We start from the raw sequence: 22,659 nt of genomic DNA, 5'->3' as shown, positions 1-22,659 counted from the left end.
AATTGAATTTAGCATTTTGATTAGTGTCATAGTTGGCACCTTCAGTCTGTTGATTCTGTCAGTGACAGCAGAAGCAAGCTACAGAACTGTTTCTTGTGTTAGATTTCCATATCAGGATCTCTTCAGGAAGATTTGGTTAGGCTTAAAGAGAGTATCAAAGTTATAATAAACGATACAATAAAGTTGAAAGCAGAACTAAAACCAAACAAATTTGACTGATGGTACAACCTGAAGCCTGAGATACACCCTCTGAGCTCGTGAATCTGATTGTATGAGCTGTTGGGCCAGTTGGGGGTTATATAAAGCCTAACAAGGATCAGCCGAGGAAAAGTTACTTAGATGTGAAGTTAGTTGGATCGTAAGGCTATATAATTGGTTACAGAAAGGGTAAAAATAGATCAGTATCTGCTACCCTGTGTGAAGCAATATGAAAATTTCAGTCCAGTTCTTGATTACTGTTCTTGTTAAATCAGTGGAACAACTGGCAACATTTTTTCCGTAGCAGTCAGGTTGGACCAAATGAATCAATGTAAAAAGTGAAAAATTCCACCCATCTTTAAAACCACTGTACATAGGTATTAGTGTTAAGAAGGTGTTCAAGTACTTCTTGTACCCTTCTTCTCAACAGATGAAAAGCTTTAGTGTTCAGAAGAATGAATTGCTAACCTTTCAAAAGCATAATATTCAATCATTAAAAAAAAATAAGTAAGTGCATCTCTCTCTCTGGAATCGATTAAAGAAATAGGTATTTATTTTTGCAGCCAATGATGTTGCAAAGTTTCTCATGAGTATCCTTTCATGTGGCAGTACAGTATGTCCTTGGCATTTGCTGCATGCTCTTGGTGTGTTGTTCAAAAATGAAGTGGTTAGCATGGCTGGTATTTATATTTAAGCATTTATTAAGCTTGAGTGTTAATGCCTGCTTGGATAAATAGAAAAAGTGTGTAATTTTCCTGTGGTGTTGTTCCAGTCTGTTAAGAACCAGACTTAATGATATTTTGTTTTCCACTTTTCATTTGGAAGGTTCTTTTAAATCACAATGAAAAGAATATTTTTTTTAAATTAAAAGTAGAAAAAATAATTAGTTTCTGTTTTAAAAATTAAAAACAAATGCCTTGGAAAACCTGTTTGCTGATATCCTGTACACACAGATTTCTTTTCTTCGTTTTGTCATCTGCATAAAATATGTTGAAGGAATTGTGGAAACAGTATCACTGTTAAGTCAAGTCATAAAATCCTTTCCTCTCCTTCACCTCATACTCATTTTTGGACCTTGCCAGCATATCCTTACTACGCAGAGGAAAAAAAAAGTTGATTTGTCAGCCTTAAGTTTATTCTCTAGGTCTAGATGGTGAGACACTGCATTCCTGATGCTATTTAGTTGTTAAGATATTAGGATTACACATGATTTTCATCCTGAAGATACTAAATTACTGTCATAATCTAAGACATGTTTGTATTATTTCACGCCAAGCCTCTTGAACGTTACAAAATTTCTGCTGGTGCTGAGCTGTACACGATAGAAACCTGTGAAAAAAAAATGATTGTGTTTACCCATCACTGGTTATGGTGGTGTTTGTCTCCTAGAGCAGAGTGGCCAAACGACCAAAGGCACTAACTACATTAGTCCTGTCTATCCCCCTTCCTAAATCTACCTGTCTGCAAATTATGGCTTCATAAAACATCATATGACTAGAGTAAGGCTTTTCTCAGTATATAAGGAGTTATGCCAGTTTCATGCTCTAGAAATCTTAAGAATCTGATAATGTGTGAAAATTAACTGTTACAACATTCATACCTAGCTACTTAAATTGAATGTAAATGTGTGTTGTCAAAAAATAGATGTTTCTTGTAATCTTAACAGTCTCAAATTCTCACTGTAGTGCTTAATTCAGATTTCTGCTGAAGGAAAAAAGCTGTTAAGTATAACCAGCTCAAAGACTGTTAAGTAAAATCTCCAAATGTTGCCTGTAGACAAAGATGTTATTTTAAGAAATTGGAAAGCTGGAAGAACCTCTGAGATGGGGAAATAAAATATGAGTGGATTCAAAGTCTGCTTCTAGAAGCTAGATTTTTAACTTCAACTGAGAATTTCTGAAGGATTCGTGGAGGGGTGAGGAGGAGGGTAGTTGTGAAATTATGCTTATATATTTAAAATTTCTTGCTTTCCAGCATAGCAAAATTTAAGTTAATAAAATCTTTGTTCAGAAATATATTTCAATATTATAATGTTCCTAAAAATCTAATCTATATACCTGATTAGCAGTTGTAATTTGGGATTGCTTCATGTCTTGTTTACAGCCAAAGATAAGTCAGATCATGTGTAAAACTACTTGTTCCTTTTTTCCCCTGAAGTACATCACCTGTATTACATTCACCTACCTTGAAACAGTTACTCTGTTGAATAAATTTCTATTTATATCATGGTTTTTACTTTATATATATTAAAAAATGTTCTTCAAGACACGCAGCAGTAAGTTGAAAATCAGGCATAAGCATACATAAAATATGGAATAAATACAGCTTTTAGCAGTTTTCCTTGCAGGCATATCAAGGAAGGGACTAATGAATACAGAATCATACTTACTTTCTACTTTCTCTTTAGGCTTAAGAACTCTGTGTTTTGCTGTGGCTGAGATTGCAGAAAGTGATTATCAGGAGTGGTTAGGTGTCTATCACCGTGCTTCTACAGCTATACAAAACAGAGCACTCAAACTTGAAGAGAGCTATGAACTTATTGAAAAAGTATGTGTAGCTTTTCGGGTTATTTTGGGGTTGAGGGTTTGGGGGGGCTGGGGTTGGAGGGGAGGGGGAGGGAGTGGAGCGGCTGGCAGGTGGGCAAGGAGCATGGGGTTTTTAATTCAGGTCCTTGTTTTCCGTACCATGAAATCTTAATCATTATTGAGGAATAATGCTTAGATGGAAGAAAATTTAGCAGTATACTGATAGCTGTGTCACGTAGTCCTTGCAGTTCAGATGGTCAAAATGAAGGAAAGATTATTTTGACAAAAGTTTTTGGAGCAAGTAGCTACCTTGCCAGAAAGTGTTCATTTTCAGTTGAACTACTGGAAAGCTTTTTTTCAGAGTTGCTGTATTGCATAAAAAGGTGTAATAACAGGCAAACATCTGCTTTATTCTATAATGCTTGTAGAACCAGAGTAGTTGAGGCTGGAAGGGACTTCTGGACGTCATGTAGGACACAAATCCCTGCTCAAAGCAGGGCTAATTTTGCTTGCCCAGTACTTCGATGAAGTTTTGAGTATCTGCAAGAAGGCAATTTTCCCAGCTGCAGTAGGCAGTTGGTTTGTGGGTTTTTTTTAGTGCTGAACTATTCTTTTTCCCCTTTTTCTGAATTAAAATTTCTGTTGCTGCAGAATGTGACTGTTGCCTCTTCCCCTTTCACCATGCACTTCTTAGAGGAAGATGGCTTCTCTGCAAGTCCTCTTCAGTTAGCAGAAGGTGGCTGTGAAATCCCTCCCTTATCCTTTTTTTCCCCATGTTAAACTCGTCCTGCTTCTTCAGGCACTCTTAACATAGTGTGCTCCAGGCCCCAAGCTATTTTTGTGTCCCTTCACTGGACTTGCTCTACTTTGTCAACCCCTCTTGTACTGAAAGCCCAGAAAGACAGGTAAAACCCAGGGGCAGCCTCACAAGAGCGGAGCTGTAATCACTTTCCCTTGAGTTTCTGGCAACACTGCTGCTGGAGTAACTGACCATGTGGTAAGACTTCACTGTCTCCACAAAAAAGGCTCCCGTGGCTTTTAAATGTATAAGCAAAGGGAGCTCGTGAAACCAATATTGCGTGAAGTTTTAATACTTCACATTTTTGGGGAGATCAGTTTTGGGGGTTTTCCTTGGAAAGGATAAGAGAGATTACATTGATGAAACTGCTTAAAATTCAGACCCTCAAAAACCTGGTGTTTAATTCATGAAAAAGAAGAGTGAGGGTATGTAGTTTCTGTCACTTTGGGGACTTCATGAGATGCACACTTTATCCAGACATGCACAAGACAGTCTTAAAACTATGTAACTTTGTTAACGCCTAGGCAGCCCTGCTGCCCTTACAAATTTTTGTATTAGCTGCACCAGTAATTTCTCAGTATGCAGGCCATGCTGCAACCAGGATTGCACAAAATTAGATTTATCATGGTGTCATTAACGGGGTTTTAGCTAGTTTTAAAGGTACAGAAATGTGAAGTGTAAAAATGGCTGTATTCACAAAAAGCATATAGATGTGCTGCATGGGAAGTTAAAACCAAACATAATCAAGATTATAGTTTCAGATTAAGATGAATTGACAGGTTGTGGGTTTTTTACAAGGGGAAGAGAAATCATGCCAAGTGAGAGAAGACATGGTATTAGTACTCCATAAGTCTTCAAATCAGAGAGGCGCCCCTCAGGAAAAGATAGCTGTTGCTGAACAACCTACTGAGCTTGTGAATAATTGGGTAAAGTTTGAGGGGTCACATTGTGCAATTTGCCAAGACACATAGATATTTATCTTAAAGCTCATAGGTATAAACTGAAAGATCTTTATTAATTGATACCAAATCTGGGTAATGAATTTAGAGAGCATTAATCTTGTAAATACGGAAAGTTAAACAAAAGAAATGTAGAGATTAAAGCTGAATTTAAACTGAAAAAAATGCATGTACTGAATATTTTATGTTCATAGAATCTTCAGCTGCTTGGAGCAACAGCAATCGAAGATAAATTACAAGACAAAGTGCCTGAAACCATAGAGACGCTCATGAAAGCAGACATAAAAATTTGGATACTTACTGGGGACAAACAAGAGACTGCCATTAACATCGGTATTATATTCACATTTATTTGATGGCTTTGTTACAGATCTAGAAATTACAGAAGTTGCTGAAGTAAAATTGCTTTCAGAACAGAAAGATATCTTGTAAAAAATAATATTATATGTAATTCCAGAATTTAAATGTTAACTTACTTTTCACTCGGTGGTAGGGGGAGAGTGGGGAATGGTGGATTCTTCCTTGTCAAAACAGTAACAGCAAGAAAAATTCATATTATCATAAAGAGGAAGAAAAACCAGGCATTTGTACTCCTTTGTAGCATCTAAAATGAATTAAAAAGAATACATTGTTTGGGTTTTACAGTCAGAGGGAATAATATTAGGAAAATACAAGTGTTCTTAGTTTCCTTTCTATATATTTCCTCTTTTCAAGAAAGCTAGTAGGGACCATAATCTCAAGTAAAGCAAAACAATATAGATTATGTATTAAAGTACTATAAACTTTACCATCAATCAGAGGTTTCCTTTTATTATTTCCTTTTATTATAAAGGAGGGAAGAAAAGAATAATGAATTAAGTAATCTGAACAGCGACAGATCTGTATTTTTAAATAGTAATACATGAAAGCTGCATTTAAGCTCACATGTAAAGAATATTAAATCTTATCAGCACTTCTGCCATAGCCTAGCTATGTGCCCAAAATAAAGCATTATTTTGGTCATATCCTTCTTATTATTATTTTTACTATTAAAGAGCTTTTTTGTATGCATGTGATACAGTTGGTCTAAGGTTATTTTCATTAGTACCTTCAGGTTTGAGGTAATACACATAATATCAGTATTTTCACTTTAGTAAGAATGGTGATATATATTTGTCTAGGCAGCCTGCATCATTAGCACACAGCATACGTTCTGTTTAAAGCATCAAAGAATAAAAGAAAAGAATAGGAACATGTATATGTGCAAATTTTGTATAAAATGCGAGTTGAATTCCAAATATTTGCAAGGCTAAGGGAGATGCTGTTTTCTATAACTCCCTGTAAAGATCTTTCTTTTCCTTCTGAGCACCTCTGAATAAGACACAACAGTTGCAAGCTACAGCAAGAAAAATTCTGACTGTTCTGACTTTGTACCTGTATATCTAATTTTTATAGAATGCAGTATAATTGTTTTTACCATTGATTTCAGCTGGGGAAATCTTATTTTTAATTCTGTCTGTAGTTCTCTTGCAAATTTTTGAAAACATATGTTTTTAACAGGTCACTCCTGTAAACTTTTGAGAAAGAACATGGGACTAATTGTTATAAATGAAGGTTCTCTTGATGTAAGTAAGATCTGCAAAGTTTTCAGTTAATGAAATGTTATTTTACTGTTCTGAATATCAAGATGTCATGGTGAAGGTAGCCTGAAAAATAACTTGGAGCATTTGTTTATCTGGACAAACACCAAAAATTCTGCCAAAACCATGGTTTGGGGAGGGGAGGGGTTGTTTCTGGTTGTTTGCTTTGAAGGATTGCTTTTTTGTTTGTTTTTATAATCCTTTCAGTTAATTTTAGGATTGAACACTTGGAAGACCTAATGGTCTTTATGATAAAATGTTCTTAAGTAATTAGAAACTTAGTCTACACCTTCCAAAACCACGGTGTAGCTACTACACAAATGAACTTCAGAATGATGAGCAGACAAATTCCATGTAGTGAAATGACTCCATCAATGCAGGCACAAAGCTAGGAGCTTGACATTCTTCTAGTAGTGCCCAAACAAACTAATCCCAAGTTCCTTCCTCATGCTGTTTCTTACAGGATACTTCGTATCTGCCAAAAATGAATTGTCATTGTGTAGTTAAACAGCTGAAATTGTAATCTGATGTTGAAGTGTAAGTAAGGGTTAAAACCACCAACTTGCAAGAATACCGTGCTTTATAGGCAAGAGATTCTTTAGATAAGGTAGGGATGCAGTATTAAGTGAAAAATCCCAAGAGGGGAAAGAACTTAAATCATTTTACCACCCTCTAAGGGAGCCTTAAATGAACTCAGAAGTGGAAGAATTTCCCCAGTGGGAAAACTTGCTGTCCAGAAAGCTTCAGGAGGTAAACCCTGAAATGTTTACCTTGCTCTATATTGTGCTCAGGTTGCTCAAGATAAGACTTAAGGAGAGAAAGCGAAAAGAAAACACAAGAATCGGCAAGAGTGCCTTAACTGAAGGATTCCATGGTAGCATGTAAGGGTAGGCTACAACATGAATTAAAATATTTCTTACTTTTTTTCTTAAATTTTTGACCCATTTAGACTAACACATTTTCAACAGTAGTATGAATTTAATCATGATGACTATATTTGAAATATAATTTGTTTTAAGCAATGTGGTTTTGCGGATCAAATTTAAAATAAAATCCCAAACACAGGGCAGGTAGAAACTGTTGATTAATGTCTGGAACCAGAGTCTATTGATACAGTAAGCAACTTTTGACACAAGTGACCTGTGATATTAATGAAGAGAGGCAATTTTCTTTTCTTAGTTTAGAAAGATTGTGATTGCTGTTTGTTGGGGGGGGGGGGGGGGGGGGGAGAAAGAGGTTTTTGTTTCAAGCCCTTAATTTTGCTTTTGAGTTTTTCACTCTTCAACCAATCTCTGAGTAAAAATTAAGCAATGCACATGAGAACATCTGTCCTGTATTTAGGTTATTTACACAGGCTACTGGATTTCAGAACTGATTCAGAATGCAATACTTAATAGATTTGAAGTACAAAAGATAAATTACTTTCTATGCTTCTTCATATGTAATGAAGTGAAGTATTTTTATTTAACTACTAAAAGGAGTCCAGTAAAAACCCATTAAACAAGCGTTGTACATCAACCAGTTCTAGTGTGAGGATTAAAAAATTGATTGAATATGTATTAAGCTATACATTTTAAAAATAAATTTATATAAATGTAGATTAAGAATAAAAGCTGGTATCTGATATAACTACACTGTGCTCCCTATTTCAAACTGAAGTGTCTATATTGTGTAGAGATTGAGAATCATTTCTGTACATGCACAAAGTACATTCAGAGTACATAGAGATGCCAATAATGTGGCAGCTGAAACTGCATATGCAAAACTGCTTGCATGCGGTGATAATACAATCGAGTTTTTTCAGGAGCAGGTAAATATAGTAATCAAGTAGTTTGAGGGCAAGAGGCGGTTCACAAAATAAACTTGTTCTATGCCTGTATTTTTTAACAGGAGACTCCATTAAAAGTTTTCTGCCTCATGTGATGGTGCACATTTCACTCTTTGATTAATGTATACCTTTATGTCCTACCTTTTTCTTGCTGGTGTGGTTGCAATCAGATGTCAGTTTCAGTTTATAGTGCAACTGAGTAAAAAATGGCCTTGAAAATTCTCATGGAGAAGTGGAATGGGTCTCAGGAAACGGAGAGAAGGATGGACTGTTGTGATTGCGGAATGTTGAGTTAGTGCAGCTGCAAGGGTGGATGCAATTCCTCTCTCCTTTCTGCATACCAACAACGGCTGGCAAGAGGCCATAATACTTAGTTGGAATATTGTCTGTTAAGGAATTTGGCAGCAACTTTGGTGTTTGAACAGCATAGGTCCATCTCTCGTACTGGGACTCTGTCCATGTAACCTTGAAACCTGGAAGAAAAAAATCCCAGTGTAGGTAGGACCTGTGTATTTAACATCTTGGAGAAGAGTTGCTCTGTGGCAGTCCCCTCCCTCCTTGGCTCTGCAAGGTATGAGTATAGCCTGTTGGCTCTAAAAAGATGTTGATCCATTCATAGGAGCTAGGAAAGTTGACTTCTCTTGGTCTGCATACTTGTCGTGGTACTGAAAAAAGGGTGGTGGTAAGTGGGTGCTTCCTGCCTTTGTTGTTAAAGTTATAGTACAGTATCTGTTGCATACCAGTGGCAGATTCTAAAAAGCCTAGTTCAACCGATCCTTTTAGAGACAGGCAGAGTACCCTGTCCCCAAGACATGTAAAACAGATTTAATAAAAATACCTCCTCTATTTCATCATTATTATGACCTTAGCATGCAAGACAGAGGAAGTTAGAGTAAAAAATTCTACTTGTTTAGAATGTATCCCAGCTCTGTGAACTGAGTTTACAAAGAATATGCTGAAATAAGAGATCCTCTTTTGTATGAACCAATATCTTTATTTATGGAATTGAAAGAAAAACACCCCAAACCCACTCAGACCCCACTCCCCAGTTAGCATTGGCTGGTATAGAACTCAAAAGACTTCCAGGAAGCATTTAGATATCTCTGTTTTTTGCAACATTCTTTGTTTTGAGGCCCCACTCCTATGAATATCTGCTTAGCTTCAACAAGGATTCAATAACAAACAAAATGTGGTTTTGTTAGTAAGTTCTTACAGTTGTGTAAAAGAACACTGGATTTTATATTGCCTTCATATTAACCTAGTGGATTGCTAAATTTCAGTATAGTACTGTTAATCATAGACAGAAATAGTAACATAGCCTCATTCTTTTAATTATGAACTTAATACTTAAACTAGGGAATAGTTTGATTATCCTTCAGTTTCACTGAGAAATATTTGATGAAAGTAGTGCAGCAGTGAATAAGGGGTGTTTTGATACTGCTTTTAGTTTAAGGCACTGGATTTCAGCGTAGAGCTACATGTAAGCCCACAATGGAATTTTAAATACGACAGTTTTACAGTTGGGTATTTTGTTTTGTCTTGAGGGGGGGTTGTTTGATTTATGTAGCATGCCTGGAGCTACCTGATGGCATGTCTCTTTATGATAAAAAATTAAAGTCTATTTAAACAGAAGAGTTTATACTGCATGTATAGGGAGAAACAATAGTTGAGAGGAATATGAATTTTCAGGCTCTTGTATTGCTTAAATTTAGTCAGAAGCTAAATAGTCCATGGAGATGAGAAAAACTGATGCTTTCCTTGATATTTCTTGATGAAGAAGATGCTATGGAAAATAGTTACAGAAGTTATTGTCATTTTAAAGACTTTCTAACATGTAATTTTAAACAGTGGCACCTCATTTCCTTTGCAGTTTCAATGAGGGGAGAGACAGGACACCTGAAGTGCAGAATTCCCCAACAGCCTAATCTGCTTTTAGATAAAAGTGAATCTTTAGAAGGCCACTGGAAGCAAAGTAGGCAAAAAACATGGTCAGCAGTGTGTGAAACTGGGAGGAGTAAGTTGGGTGGGAAAAGCAAAGCCATACCTTTAATTTCAGAGGGTTTTGAGAGTTGTAGTTACTTTTCAGTGGTTTATCTTTAGGTGATCACACCAAACTTTATTTACATATGCCTGATATCACAGAATTAGCACAATTATTTAATTGTTAAACTTATAGAAAGATACAAGAACCTTGTTGTCATATGATGGTACTGGTTTCCAAATTCAGTATTTTATAAGCAGAAGTGGGGGTGGTTTATTTTCCTTTCTCCTCTAAAACACTTCTTACTTCTGGGCTGTGAAACAGGAAACAATAGAAGCAGAGTATGTTGTAGCTCTGTGAAGGCCATTCAAAAAGAAATGCAACAAGCCGGTTTTTTTCTTCTTCATGAGACTCTACAGTAGAACTGTACTGTAACTAACTAGATATTAGTGACGTCCACAAAACAGGCTATGAAGTCCTGCTGATGAATACAGGTGAATGTATTGCCTACTGAATATAATCCCAAGTTCTCAGTACTGGATCACAGACTAGTGACTTTTGTGGATGTGATTCAAGCTGTCCTTAGCAACTGAAAAATACAAAATATGATTTCTTATGTAACATGTTGGTGGTTAATGTGGTCATATCTTACATATATTTTTATATTTATATTTATAAATGCAATATGATATAATTATCAGTTATAATGCGTGTACTTGTATTACGAATTATCTCTGGTGGTTTTTTTTTTCTAAATATTTAGGACCATTTTATATAACAGTGAACAGGAATTCTTTCTTCCGGTATTTATATAAACGTGTGAATCTTCTTTTGCATAGATGTATAGAAAAATTATTAAATAATATCTTCTAACAAACATTAAATCAACTATTGGTGCCATTCAAAGAGCATTAAAAGTTCCACCATAACTTACACACATATTTTATTTGGCACAGTGTGAGAACAATCCTACACACCATTTCTACTGTGATTTCTAATAGTACAGCTGTTGCAAATACTTTTACCATTTAATGCTTTCTGTTTGCTAGCATAATCAGAAGGTGATTTCCTCAAAAAACAAAATGCCAGTCTTCCTGATCACACTGGGAAAAAAAATTGTACTCAAAAACAGTAAGAATTAAAAATAATGGTCACAATTTTTTGTGCAACAGGGAACGAGAGAGACACTTAGCCATCATTGCAGTACTCTTGGTGATGCTTTAAGGAAGGAAAATGACTTTGCTCTCATCATTGATGGTAAATCTCTGAAGTATGCTTTGACATTTGGAGTGAGACAGTATTTCCTGGATTTGGCTTTGTCATGTAAAGCTGTTATCTGTTGCAGGTAAGGTTTACATTATTCTTTCTCTACAGTATTTTTATTTCAGAGAAAATACACATATCCATATGGTCCAACCATGAAATATATTAAAAACAAACAAACAAACAAAAAATCAAAACGCAGTTGCTGAAGTTATTAATACAAGCTTTCAAGCAAAATATCTCTGTAGAGCAGTCTGCAGCAGAGTGTACCTGTCAAACAAAGTCATTCAGATTGCATATACCCAGAAAAATAATTTGTTATCCAAGGTTCATCTCAGCAACCTTGAGACACTGATCTTAAACTTAAATTGATACTACAGTTAACTGCAGGTTTTAGTACGTCTGGATTCTTTTGCAGATCTTCCTCCACAGGCAAGGTTTTATATCTCTACTTCTCTGTAACCTGTTCATTACACTGCATAAGAAGTGCACAGTAATGTTAAAAGTACTGGTCTGGGTGATTTTTATTTCCTGAAGCTGATGGAGACACTTGGTTTTTTATTACTATTATTATTCCTGATTGATTGGGGGGGGGGGGGTTATGCAATCAGACCTTTCATCCTTTCCTGTAAACATCAGTTACTAGAGCTGTAAGCTTACCATAACAAGGGAACTTCTTCCAGATCAAAGAAAGTTAAATATCTGCTTTCTTTAAATATACACAATATGAAACAGGTTTGGCTTGCCTTTTAATATTTTCAGATTTATATTAAGAAAGGAATACATAGGACTGTATAAGTGATAGCTTATGTGTTTTGGGGCCGTCTTTCATTTTTATGGCATTAAACACAAAGCCTGCAAACATATCCTAAGCAGTACATCACCTTTTCTACATTTGGATGATTGAATGAAAAAAGAAGTTGGGTGCTTGGTAGCTAGATGAACAAGAACTGCTTCTATCAATGTTTAAAGAACTTGGGTTAGGCCAAGTTATTAATCTGTCAAAAAGCAGAAGCAAGGACTTTTCTTTAGAAGAACATGGGCAATGCAGGTGGGATATCTGTATTAGAATTGCAATCAAACATTCCATAATAGTTGAAATCACTGTTATTTTCATCAGTGTCTGAGGTAACTATTACAAGGATAGCCAGTTAGTGTTCTCAGAGTTTTTTTCACTATTTTGACCTTTGTAGTAGCGTGTAAAAAGCTGTTTCCTATATTAAAACAGGAAAAATTAACTCAGAAACAAGGTATACAAGCTCTCCAGGAGTCCCTATAGCTTGCTGTTTCTCAATATACACCAGTGTCACAGATTCAAATTCTCACAATTAATGTAGTACTGAAATGTTCACGATTATCTGCATATTCAAGTTACACCTAATTCCGTATTTAAATAGGATTCTATGCCTGATGATAATTGCCTTGGAAAAAGAATCTGTGAAAAAGGAAGTCCAGCCTGGATTTTGTTCAGGAACAAAGTAATTCTTCAAATTCAGCATCACTTCTTACCAAGTTCAAATCATCCTTCAATAAATTATATAAGCTTGCTACCAACTACCTCGTTATTGCCTATCCTGTTATCTACCTGAAGGTAGAGACATGGTCTGTACAAATGTGAAAGCTGTTGTAAGTGCACCTTAATAGATTGTCTGCTTTTGATTGAGGGTTCTTGGGTTCAGTTAGAGAGTTTAATAATGTTCCATTAAGATAAAGCAGACTCATCTGAAAATCAGTGTTCAAAATGGACCTATTTTTCTGCCGTGCAAGAGGACAGGGAAAAGCAAATGAGGTTATAGTGTCCAAATAAACACCTGGTTTGTAGTCTTTCCATCATTTCTGTCAAGTGATATGTTATGCTACCAAGTGAGTTTTTGGGGGGTTTCAGTACTAATACTGTTTTTTTTAATCGTTTAGCTTTGTAGCCATGCTCCAGCATGAAACTGAATTTCAGAGTAAGGTCTTACTGTCTTCTAAGCTGAGATCTTACACTGATACACAGTCTATACTGTGTACAAGCATCTTTCTAACAGTAGTAGTCTTTCTGGCAGGCAGATTGGAGCTTTGTCCTTGTTGTACTTGTTCCAGTTTTACTCAGGATAGTAAAAATCAACCAGGAGATGCATGTAGAAATGCTCTTTAAAAAAAAAAACTTTCTTTTTCTCTTTCCTTGATTTGAAAATATACTTTATATCATTTGAAGAGACAATATTGCTGTTCTTGTTGAACTGTAAAACCACCAAAGGATAGTCTGCACGTTTAGCTGTCTTTCAGTGGTAACATTTTTGTGATGAAACACCAGAAAGTGCAAAATGAAAGTTTCTGTTCTGGTAGCATTCTCTGCCATGTCTACATTTCCGTAATATACTTAAGTCAGCTGGTTTCAATACATGTCTAGGTATATGCTCTGACATATTTTGTAGCTGTTTAAAAATTGGCTGCAGGTTTAAAACTGAAGTATTTGCTTGTAACACTCACTGGTTTAGTATGTCCTTTTTCTTAATATCACATGCTTCTCAAAAGTCAAAATTCTGTCAAAGTATTTGTTGTAATGCTTCATCTTTACTAACAAAAATTTCATTACCTTGTTTGTGAACTTGAAATTAAAAAGTTTAAAAATACTAATTTTTGATTAAGGTAAATCATGTAAATACTTATTGTCCCGACTAAATGAAAATGTAAGCCTTTTCTCCATCCATATAAAGGCAGTAAACGTTTTAAGCACTCCTTGGTTTTGAAAGTTTTGAAAGTACAAATTACATCACTTTCTTTTGAAGTTTTCAGCTGTATTCACTTGTTCAGAAGCATTTATTACCAATGGATTCTTCCTAAGACTAGCCATAACACAGATGAAACTGAGAAATTCAGCAGATTCTTCAAAAAAAATCTGTATATGTTATTAATCCCAAGCAGATGTTTGGCTTAAAGACTTTGACAAACTGAATTCCAAGTCTGTATTGGCTTCGGAGTAATGTGTGCAAGAAGAATGTTAAATGGATTATTCTGTAGTAAAAATGTACAGCTAAGAGTGAACAGAATGAACAACAGATATTTTTTTTTATTGGTTTCACCATGAACTTGGTGCACCAGGCAGTGAGAGTGCCTGCCATCTTCCAGCTGGCCCAGTAACATTGTCTGAAAGGGAAACAAGCCACTTGCTCCTGGAAGGTTAAAGAGATGAAAAAGAAGTTCTCGGGTCAGGAATCTTATATAGAAGCTGGCTGTAGCGAGTGTTGATACAATACAAATAAAAAGTAACAAAGTATCATAGAAATGCTTTCTGATACACTTGAACCACAGAATTTTCCTGAAGAGCTGTTGCTCAGAAGTTTTCATCCCAAGTTCACCACAAGGCTGTATTCATCCCAAGTACCTTTTTCAAAAGTCTGATAGCATGTGTTGTGCAGGCTGTTGAATAAAGTAATTAGATAGCTACCTTCAGTCTGAAGGCTGTATTATTCTCCATGCCTTTATTTTTTGCACTTGAAAAATCACGCAAATTTTATGCAACTTTTTTCTGTGATTTTTAAGCACTTAAAGCTTAAGCAATTTTATTTAATTGGCACAGAGTAGGATTGAGGGGTTTCTTTCAGCTGATGGAACGTCAACCAAACGTGAACCAAGAAAGTGTCCTCTGGCAAACGGAGAGGAGAACTAGAAGAGCTACAAAGATGTTACTGGAACCCAGTGGTAGTTAAGAGTATTGTACATGAGCAAAGACAAGCATAAATAGCATGTACCCAGTTTCCCTTCGCAACACTGTCTCAGCATTTAGCACAGTGGTCTAGGAAAGAGAGGCAACCACTGCTATTGTACCCCTGTGCTGGGAACTCAGTCATGTGTCTTAATGTTGAGGTTTAATCTGGTTGTTGAAACATACGGAGTTTTTTCTTCCTGTAACTTTATAGGGTAGGTAAAATGAAAAATACTGACATTCACTAGAGAAATATGGAAATTTTTTTCTTTTTTCTTTTCCAAATGAGCTATGGAACTTACACTGTTCCTTCATATTTCTTCTATGACAGTGAAATTGAATCAAGTATCAGTCTGTTCCATAGTAAAGAGAGTACCTTGGTGATGTGGACTGAAGTCATAAACTGATACCTTTGAAAGTATGGTGTATAGTGAAGTTGTGTGATTATGATGCGTACATAAGATCTCATTCTACAAAAGGCAAGGGGGATTGTATTTAATAATACAAAAAAAATGCTTCAATTTAATATTAATTTCAGAAGACAGTGTGCTTTAATTTCAGAAGTTCCCTATCTTTATATAAAAATACATATTTTTTTTTATTGTCAGAAGACAAATCATGATCTCTTAATTTATTTGTTTTTTTAATAATTCCTTTTTGAAAATTGATATTTTAAACCAGTTCACTCTAATGTGCTTGGTAAGTTGACTTCCTCCACCAGAATAGTTCAGGAACTTCTCTCAGCTTTTAAGTAGTCTGAGTTTCAGAAATGTTGTGTAAGTATTAACTAGTAAGAATTGTGATTGTTACTGTAATTTACTGGTTTAAACAACACTTAATTCTTCAGGGTGTTATATGAGTAAATGTGTGGTTTGGGACATAAAAAGCTGTCTAGAAAAGCTTGCTTCTTTAAGTTTCATTTTATGTTTCATAATAATCATGATCAGCCTTAAATGGCTTGTATTTTAGTGGGAAACAACTTCAATAGCTTTTATTTTAGTGAGCAAAGGCTTTCCTTTCATAGGAAATTAATGTTGGTTTGGTGAAATTTGCATTTCTAAAGGATGTATTCATCAATATTTCTCAGGAGACTTTCTACTTTTGCCCTTATTAGTTAGGTTTCTCAAATTTGGATTTGTTAATGAAGGAAATTATAATGTCAGCAGTGTGATGTCAGAAATCTGGGTTTTTTCTGAACCTTTTCACCACTGCTGCATTTATTTTTTCTATGAACACAAATCAGTCAGCAGCTTCAGCTGTCAATTCCAAGAAAAACTTCGGTTTCCTTTTTTTCAGTTTATAGGTTGTCTGTGATGTGAACATTAGATTATGTTATGTGCTCTCTCTGTTAAAAAAAAAAAAAATTGTTTTCTAATAGCATTCTTATTCAAGCAGAATGGAAGGTAGCTGGCACGGCCAGTATCTTCAGTAATTATGCAGTTGCTTATTGGTTGTGGTTTTGGTAGCTATGGTAAAGTTTACAGATAGCTAGAAAAAGTGATGACCAAGCAGTGCTGTTAGTACCCATGTGCTTAATGGAAAGAATATAATTGGTGTTTCACTGTTCTTTAACTGTAAAAATTTGGTGTTGACTCTGGGGGATTTAACCTCTCTTCTTTATTTGAAAAGAGATGGGGATTATGTTCTGTTAGGTGATTTTTGAAGGGGGGACAGGAAGAAGTGTGATGAGGAAGTTTATGCAACTAGTTGGAAAAGAAAACTTCCTCTAAAATTAAATTATAGATCAAAGGTTTGGTCCAAATAGAGAGCAATGCATTTTAACCTGTAATGTCAGTCTGTCCAGTGTCAAGACAGGCAAAAAAATCAGCCTTGGCTGTAATGCGAGAGATCAGTGGGCAGACAAGAACATTTTATTATGCCGTGTACTGAGAAATAAATTGACTAATGTATACAGTTGAAAAGATTTTTTGCTCCTTTTGTAGGTGGCTTGGTTTTATTAATTTCCTCATTAGCACTGTTTTTGTGACTGTAAAAATCAATCAATACAAACAGGATAGTATTTTTTTGCCGTGTCCACTTACCGTATTTGATAGAATTCTTTGAGCTATAATTCTTCAAACTAGAAAGGACTTGCCCATCAGGAATCTCATTAATAATATAACTGTATAATTTTCTCAAGTATCACGAGGCCTTCCAGTATTCATGTACTTATGAGAATGGTGCCTTTGGGACCTTCAACCTGCAGGATCTTTTGTGAGGAACTTTAGGACTGCACATATGCCGTAATTCAGCTGAATCTTTGGTGTCTGGTGGTAACATTTCTTTTTGTTACTGAGCTTGTGAAGGCCATGCATCAGTCTGGGTTCAGGCGAGAACTACACTCATGAACTCCATAGGCCCTGTTACTTGGCAGTGTCCCAGTGTGCAGCAATATACAGAGCATGTTCAGGAAGGAACATTATTTGGAAGTAATTGCTCTCTTGTGCTTTTCCTTTACAATTTTTGGCGAACAAATTTGCATTCTTTATTTCTTGTATATTTCTGTGGATTGATTTTGGGTTTTGGCCTGGAGGAGTTACTTTAGGTTACGAACATCCCTATATAAGCCTTAACCCTGAAATTTTGTCACTGCAGGGGGAGTCTTTCACATCCCAAATTGTGAAGTTACAGAAGCTTACAGTACCAGAGGGGTTATTAACCATGGGTGCGCATATAGAAGACTTGTAAGAGATGAGTTTTAAATACACGTTTTCCTCCAGTTTTTGGTGTCAGTATATATTCAGTGGCAAGTTCTGCTTCTTATCCGTATCTAGTTTTTGCATGGGGGCATCTAGAATAAATTTGTCTGGAAAGATAGATGGGTAAAGGATGGTTCTTCAGCTCCACATCCCCAGCTCCACAGCAGGAGTTATGCTTTGATACCAGATTTGCTTTCTTTGTAGGAGGCAGTGAACAGTTTGGGAGGGGAAGACAGACTCACAGAGCTTTTAATATTTCTTCTTGTTTCTGTACCTTGAAACAGGAGAGGGAGGGTTTGATCCTTGACTCCAGTGCCAGGAAGCTCAACAGTGAATTGTCACACTGGTTAGGGTTTGCTCCTTCCTTTCTACACCCTGTGAAACAGACCAGTCCTAGCAAGTAATGTCTCTATGTTACTTTCAGTTATGATGTCTCAAATACTACAAGGACTGAACTTCAGCATACAGAGTAGGACTTTTACAACATGAATTTAAAGGTACACGTCTGACACTCACAATGGTAGATGGAGCCAAAACTGGTCTATTTCATCAATAGAGCTTTTGAGAGTCATTTCTGGAAGAATTTGTCCCCTCAACTGTGGACAGACATTTTCTTAATGGCAGATAATTGGAACAGTCATGAAAAGAACAAGGGAGAAGTTATCAGCAGTTCAAGTGGAGGATCAAGAGTCAGTGTTCAAAATTGCTTCCGCTACTTAGCATTGTAGGCTATGTTAACATAGTGGCAGTCCACCCTTTTTGTTTGCTCCTGTTTGCTTTGACACCTGTGTCTTAAATATCTTGTTGGTTGGTTGTAAAATGTATTTAAACAGGGAGGAAAGTAAAAAGCGTTACAACAAAATACCCCAAAATCTGCAATTGTTGTAAGCTAGCACCAGTAGTGGCAGGGTTTGGAGTTTCTTCATTACGCTGTTTTAGGGGCCCATTCCTGTTTGACCTATGTCTCTCCAGTCCTATTAATGTCTTGCCTCAACAAATCCAAGGTTTCTATGAACTTTACTGGGCATGTGCTTTCAACGTATAGCCTAAAGGGCAATAACGAGACCATGTCGCCGGCCAGGATGTTAGTTGGCCTGGTTTTACTACCTTTTCACAGAATACAAAGTACATTTTAAAAGTACATTCATTTCAAAGTCCTGTATTAAACCTTTTTCTTTCTGTAATCTCTTAGGGTATCGCCACTTCAAAAATCTGAAGTTGTAGAAATGGTTAAAAAACAAGTTAAGGTAGTAACTCTAGCAATTGGTGATGGAGCAAATGATGTTAGTATGATACAAACAGCACACGTCGGTGTTGGTATTAGTGGGAACGAAGGTCTACAGGCTGCTAATTCTTCAGACTACTCGATTGCTCAGGTAAGTCATTACACTGTAAATACTGCAATAAAGTATTTTAACGTCAGATTAATATTTGCGTATGCGTGTTCTGATTGTATGTTTGTTCATTTTTCGTTTTTTGCAGTTCAAGTATTTGAAGAACTTGTTGCTGGTTCATGGAGCCTGGAATTATAACAGAGTAGCTAAATGCATCTTGTATTGTTTCTACAAGAATATAGTCCTTTATATTATCGAGGTAATTTTAGAGTACAGTAAATGTTATTTCTTGAAAGAAAAAACTTTATTATTTTGCACTTCTGATTATTATATATGATTTTAAAGAAGCAATTAAACTCTCAGTAAGCACTTAACTAGTACTGAAATCTTGCTTTTTAGTGAACTGATTAATACTGGAGTGATTACTTTTTTTGTTACTTTAAAAGACCCAATTGTCTTAAAATACATACTAATCAGTACTGAATGTTTGTGTTGCATAATACTGGTAGCTTATTAAAATTCTGTATCTATAACATCATTACAGTATTTGAGGAATACAGTTACAAGGAGCCTTAAATGTATTAAGAGATGTGTGTGATTAAGCTTTTTCTGTTGGTGTCCGCAGCTGTCCAGTTCGCAATCTGAAGCTCTTTTTCAGGTCACTGTTGAACTGCAGGGCTGTTGCTGTTTAGAGCAGTGTATAGGGTTTCTACACATAAGTTTAGTTGCACTAGTGCATACCTTTCACTCGTTGATGTGGTAACCATGCCTCCTTAGGCTCTAGTTCACGAGCAGGGATAGTTTCCTGGAAGTAGCTGACCTAGTTTTCTCACCTGGGATTTTAAGGAGGCTGGAATAATTTGAAAAATATAGTAGTGTGAGAGGACTGTGTTGTAATAAGTATGTGTTTATTGGTTAGGACAGCATGTATAGCTGTGGTTTTCATGACTTCATGATCATATGACCTCCTCAAAATTTTGAGTGTAATTTTAAATGGATTTTAAAATCCTCCCTCATTTACTGTTCCTCTTTTTCCTATAACAGCTGCTTGCTTTTTTATAACCAAATATTTATATAGTAATTATGTTTATAATTGATTCAGACTTTATAGTCACAATGATACTTTGGGTTAAACATGTGGGCAAAAAAATACAATTTGTTGCAAAGCTTGATCATAGAATAACTTCTGTAAGTTGGTTCTGTATTTTTAATTAATGTGATTAATAGTTATTCCTAAGACTTTTAACTTTTTTAATATATTTTCAAATTAATGTCTGAAACTTCCTCAGTTATGTATCCATTTTCTACTGAAATAAAATGCCTTCTTTCTGTTAGACCTGATATAAACATTAGGTTACTATTTCCGATTTTGATATTTGTGTGTGATTTTATGCCGTTGAAATATTTGAAAATACTTTATAAACATATTTTTATGTACAAGTGTTGTAGCCAAAAAGTGTGCGTTTTTCTTAGGATATTTTTTACATTTTCTAAATTTAACTTTTTTCCTCTTTAAACAGACTTCAATCTAAGTAGCAGCAAGTTTGTAGCCTGTTTAGATAAACATGAAGTAGGAAGCTATAGAAAAACTGAATCCATTAAAGATCCTTTTTTGCTTTAGAAGTGATGGCAGACTTTAGATCCTGCATTTCAAAAGCTGAATATCTACTTAAATGATCAGACTTCCAGAAGTACTGATTAGCAGTAGCTCTTGAAGTATTTGAAAAAGTAGTATTAATGTATACTTTGTGTTCATAGAAAACATACAAAGTTGGGCTTTAGAACATACTGCCTTATTTTTCTTAATTTTCTATCATTGTCACCTGCAAACACATTGCAAGTTTATGACTTAAATCAGACATAAATATCCCACTGTATTCTTTGTGAAAGGAAGTTAAATGCAAGGTACAGAGATCATAGTCTAAAAATACAAAAGACTAGAAGAGTCTTTACCTCCTGAGTGGATAGAAGGGCAAAGAGATCATTTTTATATGGGTTATGACCCCTGATGTATAATGCATATAAGCATTTTGCCACATAACACCTTCTCTGGAAGACAAGATGACTTCTACTTGAATTCCTGTATACCCAACGTTTGTCAGCTCAGAAAACTTTCACAGATGTTAATAGCTCATGTCAATACTGTGAGTGAATGGGCAAGAAATTCATCATTGAATGTCTCTAGAAAGGACAACTGCCAGTCTTGAATCTCTCTTTTCAGTTTTTTGTACAGATCAGGCGTGGGAGCAGAGAGCTCAATGAGTATTTGTAAGCTGCTGCTTAATATGCAGAAATGCTACATCAGAAAAACGTCTGTGAAGCTTTTGTAGCCACGCCTCCTCTGTCTTGGAGTTTAGAAAATAATACTATGAAAGGCATGTCTGGAAGTTGCTTTAAACAAGTTTCCTTTTATTATCTGACAATAACTAAAAATACCTACCTTTCCTTAATAGATGCATATTATATTTTTAAATGTCTGCTCGGTACTAATGAAACAAGTAATGTAACAAATTCCATTTAATGTAAAATACAGCCTTTTTCCTAGGCATTCATGGGGTAACACAAAATAACTGCCATTGGTTTCTTGGTTCAGAAAATGGTCAAGGTCTATAGTAATAGTCCTGCAAAGTGATTAGTGTTTATCAACATTTAAACTCCTATTCATATGAAACTAGAAGTAGTCTGTAATAACTTTCTACTGTGTCTTGACGCAATAGGTGTTTAAACATGGGCCTCATCTTCTGCATGAGACTAGTCCCAGTAATTTTAGGGGTTGTAATCTGAAGTATCATTCTAAGTTGCAAATGAAAACTTTGAATTTCTAACAGACTGCTAATGTGGATTATTAAGCCTGTATTAAGCCACATTCACATAGGATAAGCCTATGCAGAGTCTCACACTTATTTTGCAGGGGCTGTCATTACCTTATAATGATGGCTGGGATTCAGATTGATCTAGTGATTAAGAACTCCTTTGTGGATTGGTGTTGGTTTTATAATTACCATTACTGCATATACTCTTATGTTAAACTACTCATTTTGTAACATTATGCAAATCTCCCTTCAACATCAGAGGGACAAAATTTTCCTATTATTACTGTTTGTTCTGCTAGCTAGTAATAACACAAAATAACTATTTTATGTTAAATAAAAAAGGTTTACAATTTAAAAAATAATAGGTTTCTAAGATCTATATAGCTTGCTCATATTTTATGTAGGGGAAAAATCAAATAAAAGGGTAAAAGACCAGGATACAAACAGAAGAAACAGATGCATGGAGTTCACTTTTAAAGTTCAGTCACAGGTCTTTAAACATGGCCGTCTGTAACAATTAAGTGATGCTACGTGAACAACTCAATTATACTAAGTAATTAGAGCTGTAATGACCTTTTTTTTTTGTTTTGTTCTGTAAACTTTGGATGATGATTTTTTTTTTCTAATCTTTTTCTTCTAATTTTTTTTTTCCTTCAAGCCCTTTTCATCCCACTGCTGAGTTACACACTTTTTGCTGCTCATGTCCGTAACTGAAGTTTATCATTTTATTCCCATTTCCTTTGCCTGACACATCAGACGAATGCCTGTGGTCATATCGAGACCCATATCATGCATAACCCCAAGAATGAGTAGGCTTTCTGTGTATGCTCACACTGCTTCTGAGCTGTAGAGTTTAGGTGCTGTTGTTCAGTATGCCAGGGCTTACTTAATGTATGCAAACTGCACTGAGTTCAGTTTAAAACCCAGACAGCAGAAGGTGATTGTGCTCA

The 22,659-nt window shown here is 35.6% G+C and overlaps 1 protein-coding gene across 4 annotated transcripts in view; it reads left to right on the top strand.

Moving 5' to 3' along the window:
* ATP8A1 (ATPase phospholipid transporting 8A1) overlaps window positions 1–22,659 on the top strand; it is a 117,310-nt gene that overhangs the window by 55,081 nt on the left and 39,570 nt on the right. For all 4 annotated transcript variants that reach the window (XM_055794538.1, XM_055794539.1, XM_055794537.1 and 1 more), the window contains 6 exons: window positions 2,606–2,745; window positions 4,676–4,814; window positions 6,021–6,085; window positions 11,082–11,254; window positions 18,755–18,938; window positions 19,045–19,155. In XM_055794538.1, the coding sequence (XP_055650513.1) occupies window positions 2,606–2,745; window positions 4,676–4,814; window positions 6,021–6,085; window positions 11,082–11,254; window positions 18,755–18,938; window positions 19,045–19,155 (812 nt within the window). The remainder of the gene's footprint in view (window positions 1–2,605; window positions 2,746–4,675; window positions 4,815–6,020; window positions 6,086–11,081; window positions 11,255–18,754; window positions 18,939–19,044; window positions 19,156–22,659) is intronic.

Source organism: Falco peregrinus, chromosome 2, assembly GCF_023634155.1.
Source record: "Falco peregrinus isolate bFalPer1 chromosome 2, bFalPer1.pri, whole genome shotgun sequence".
NCBI lineage: Eukaryota > Metazoa > Chordata > Aves > Falconiformes > Falconidae > Falco > Falco peregrinus.
This window is presented reverse-complemented; position numbering and strand designations above follow the sequence as displayed.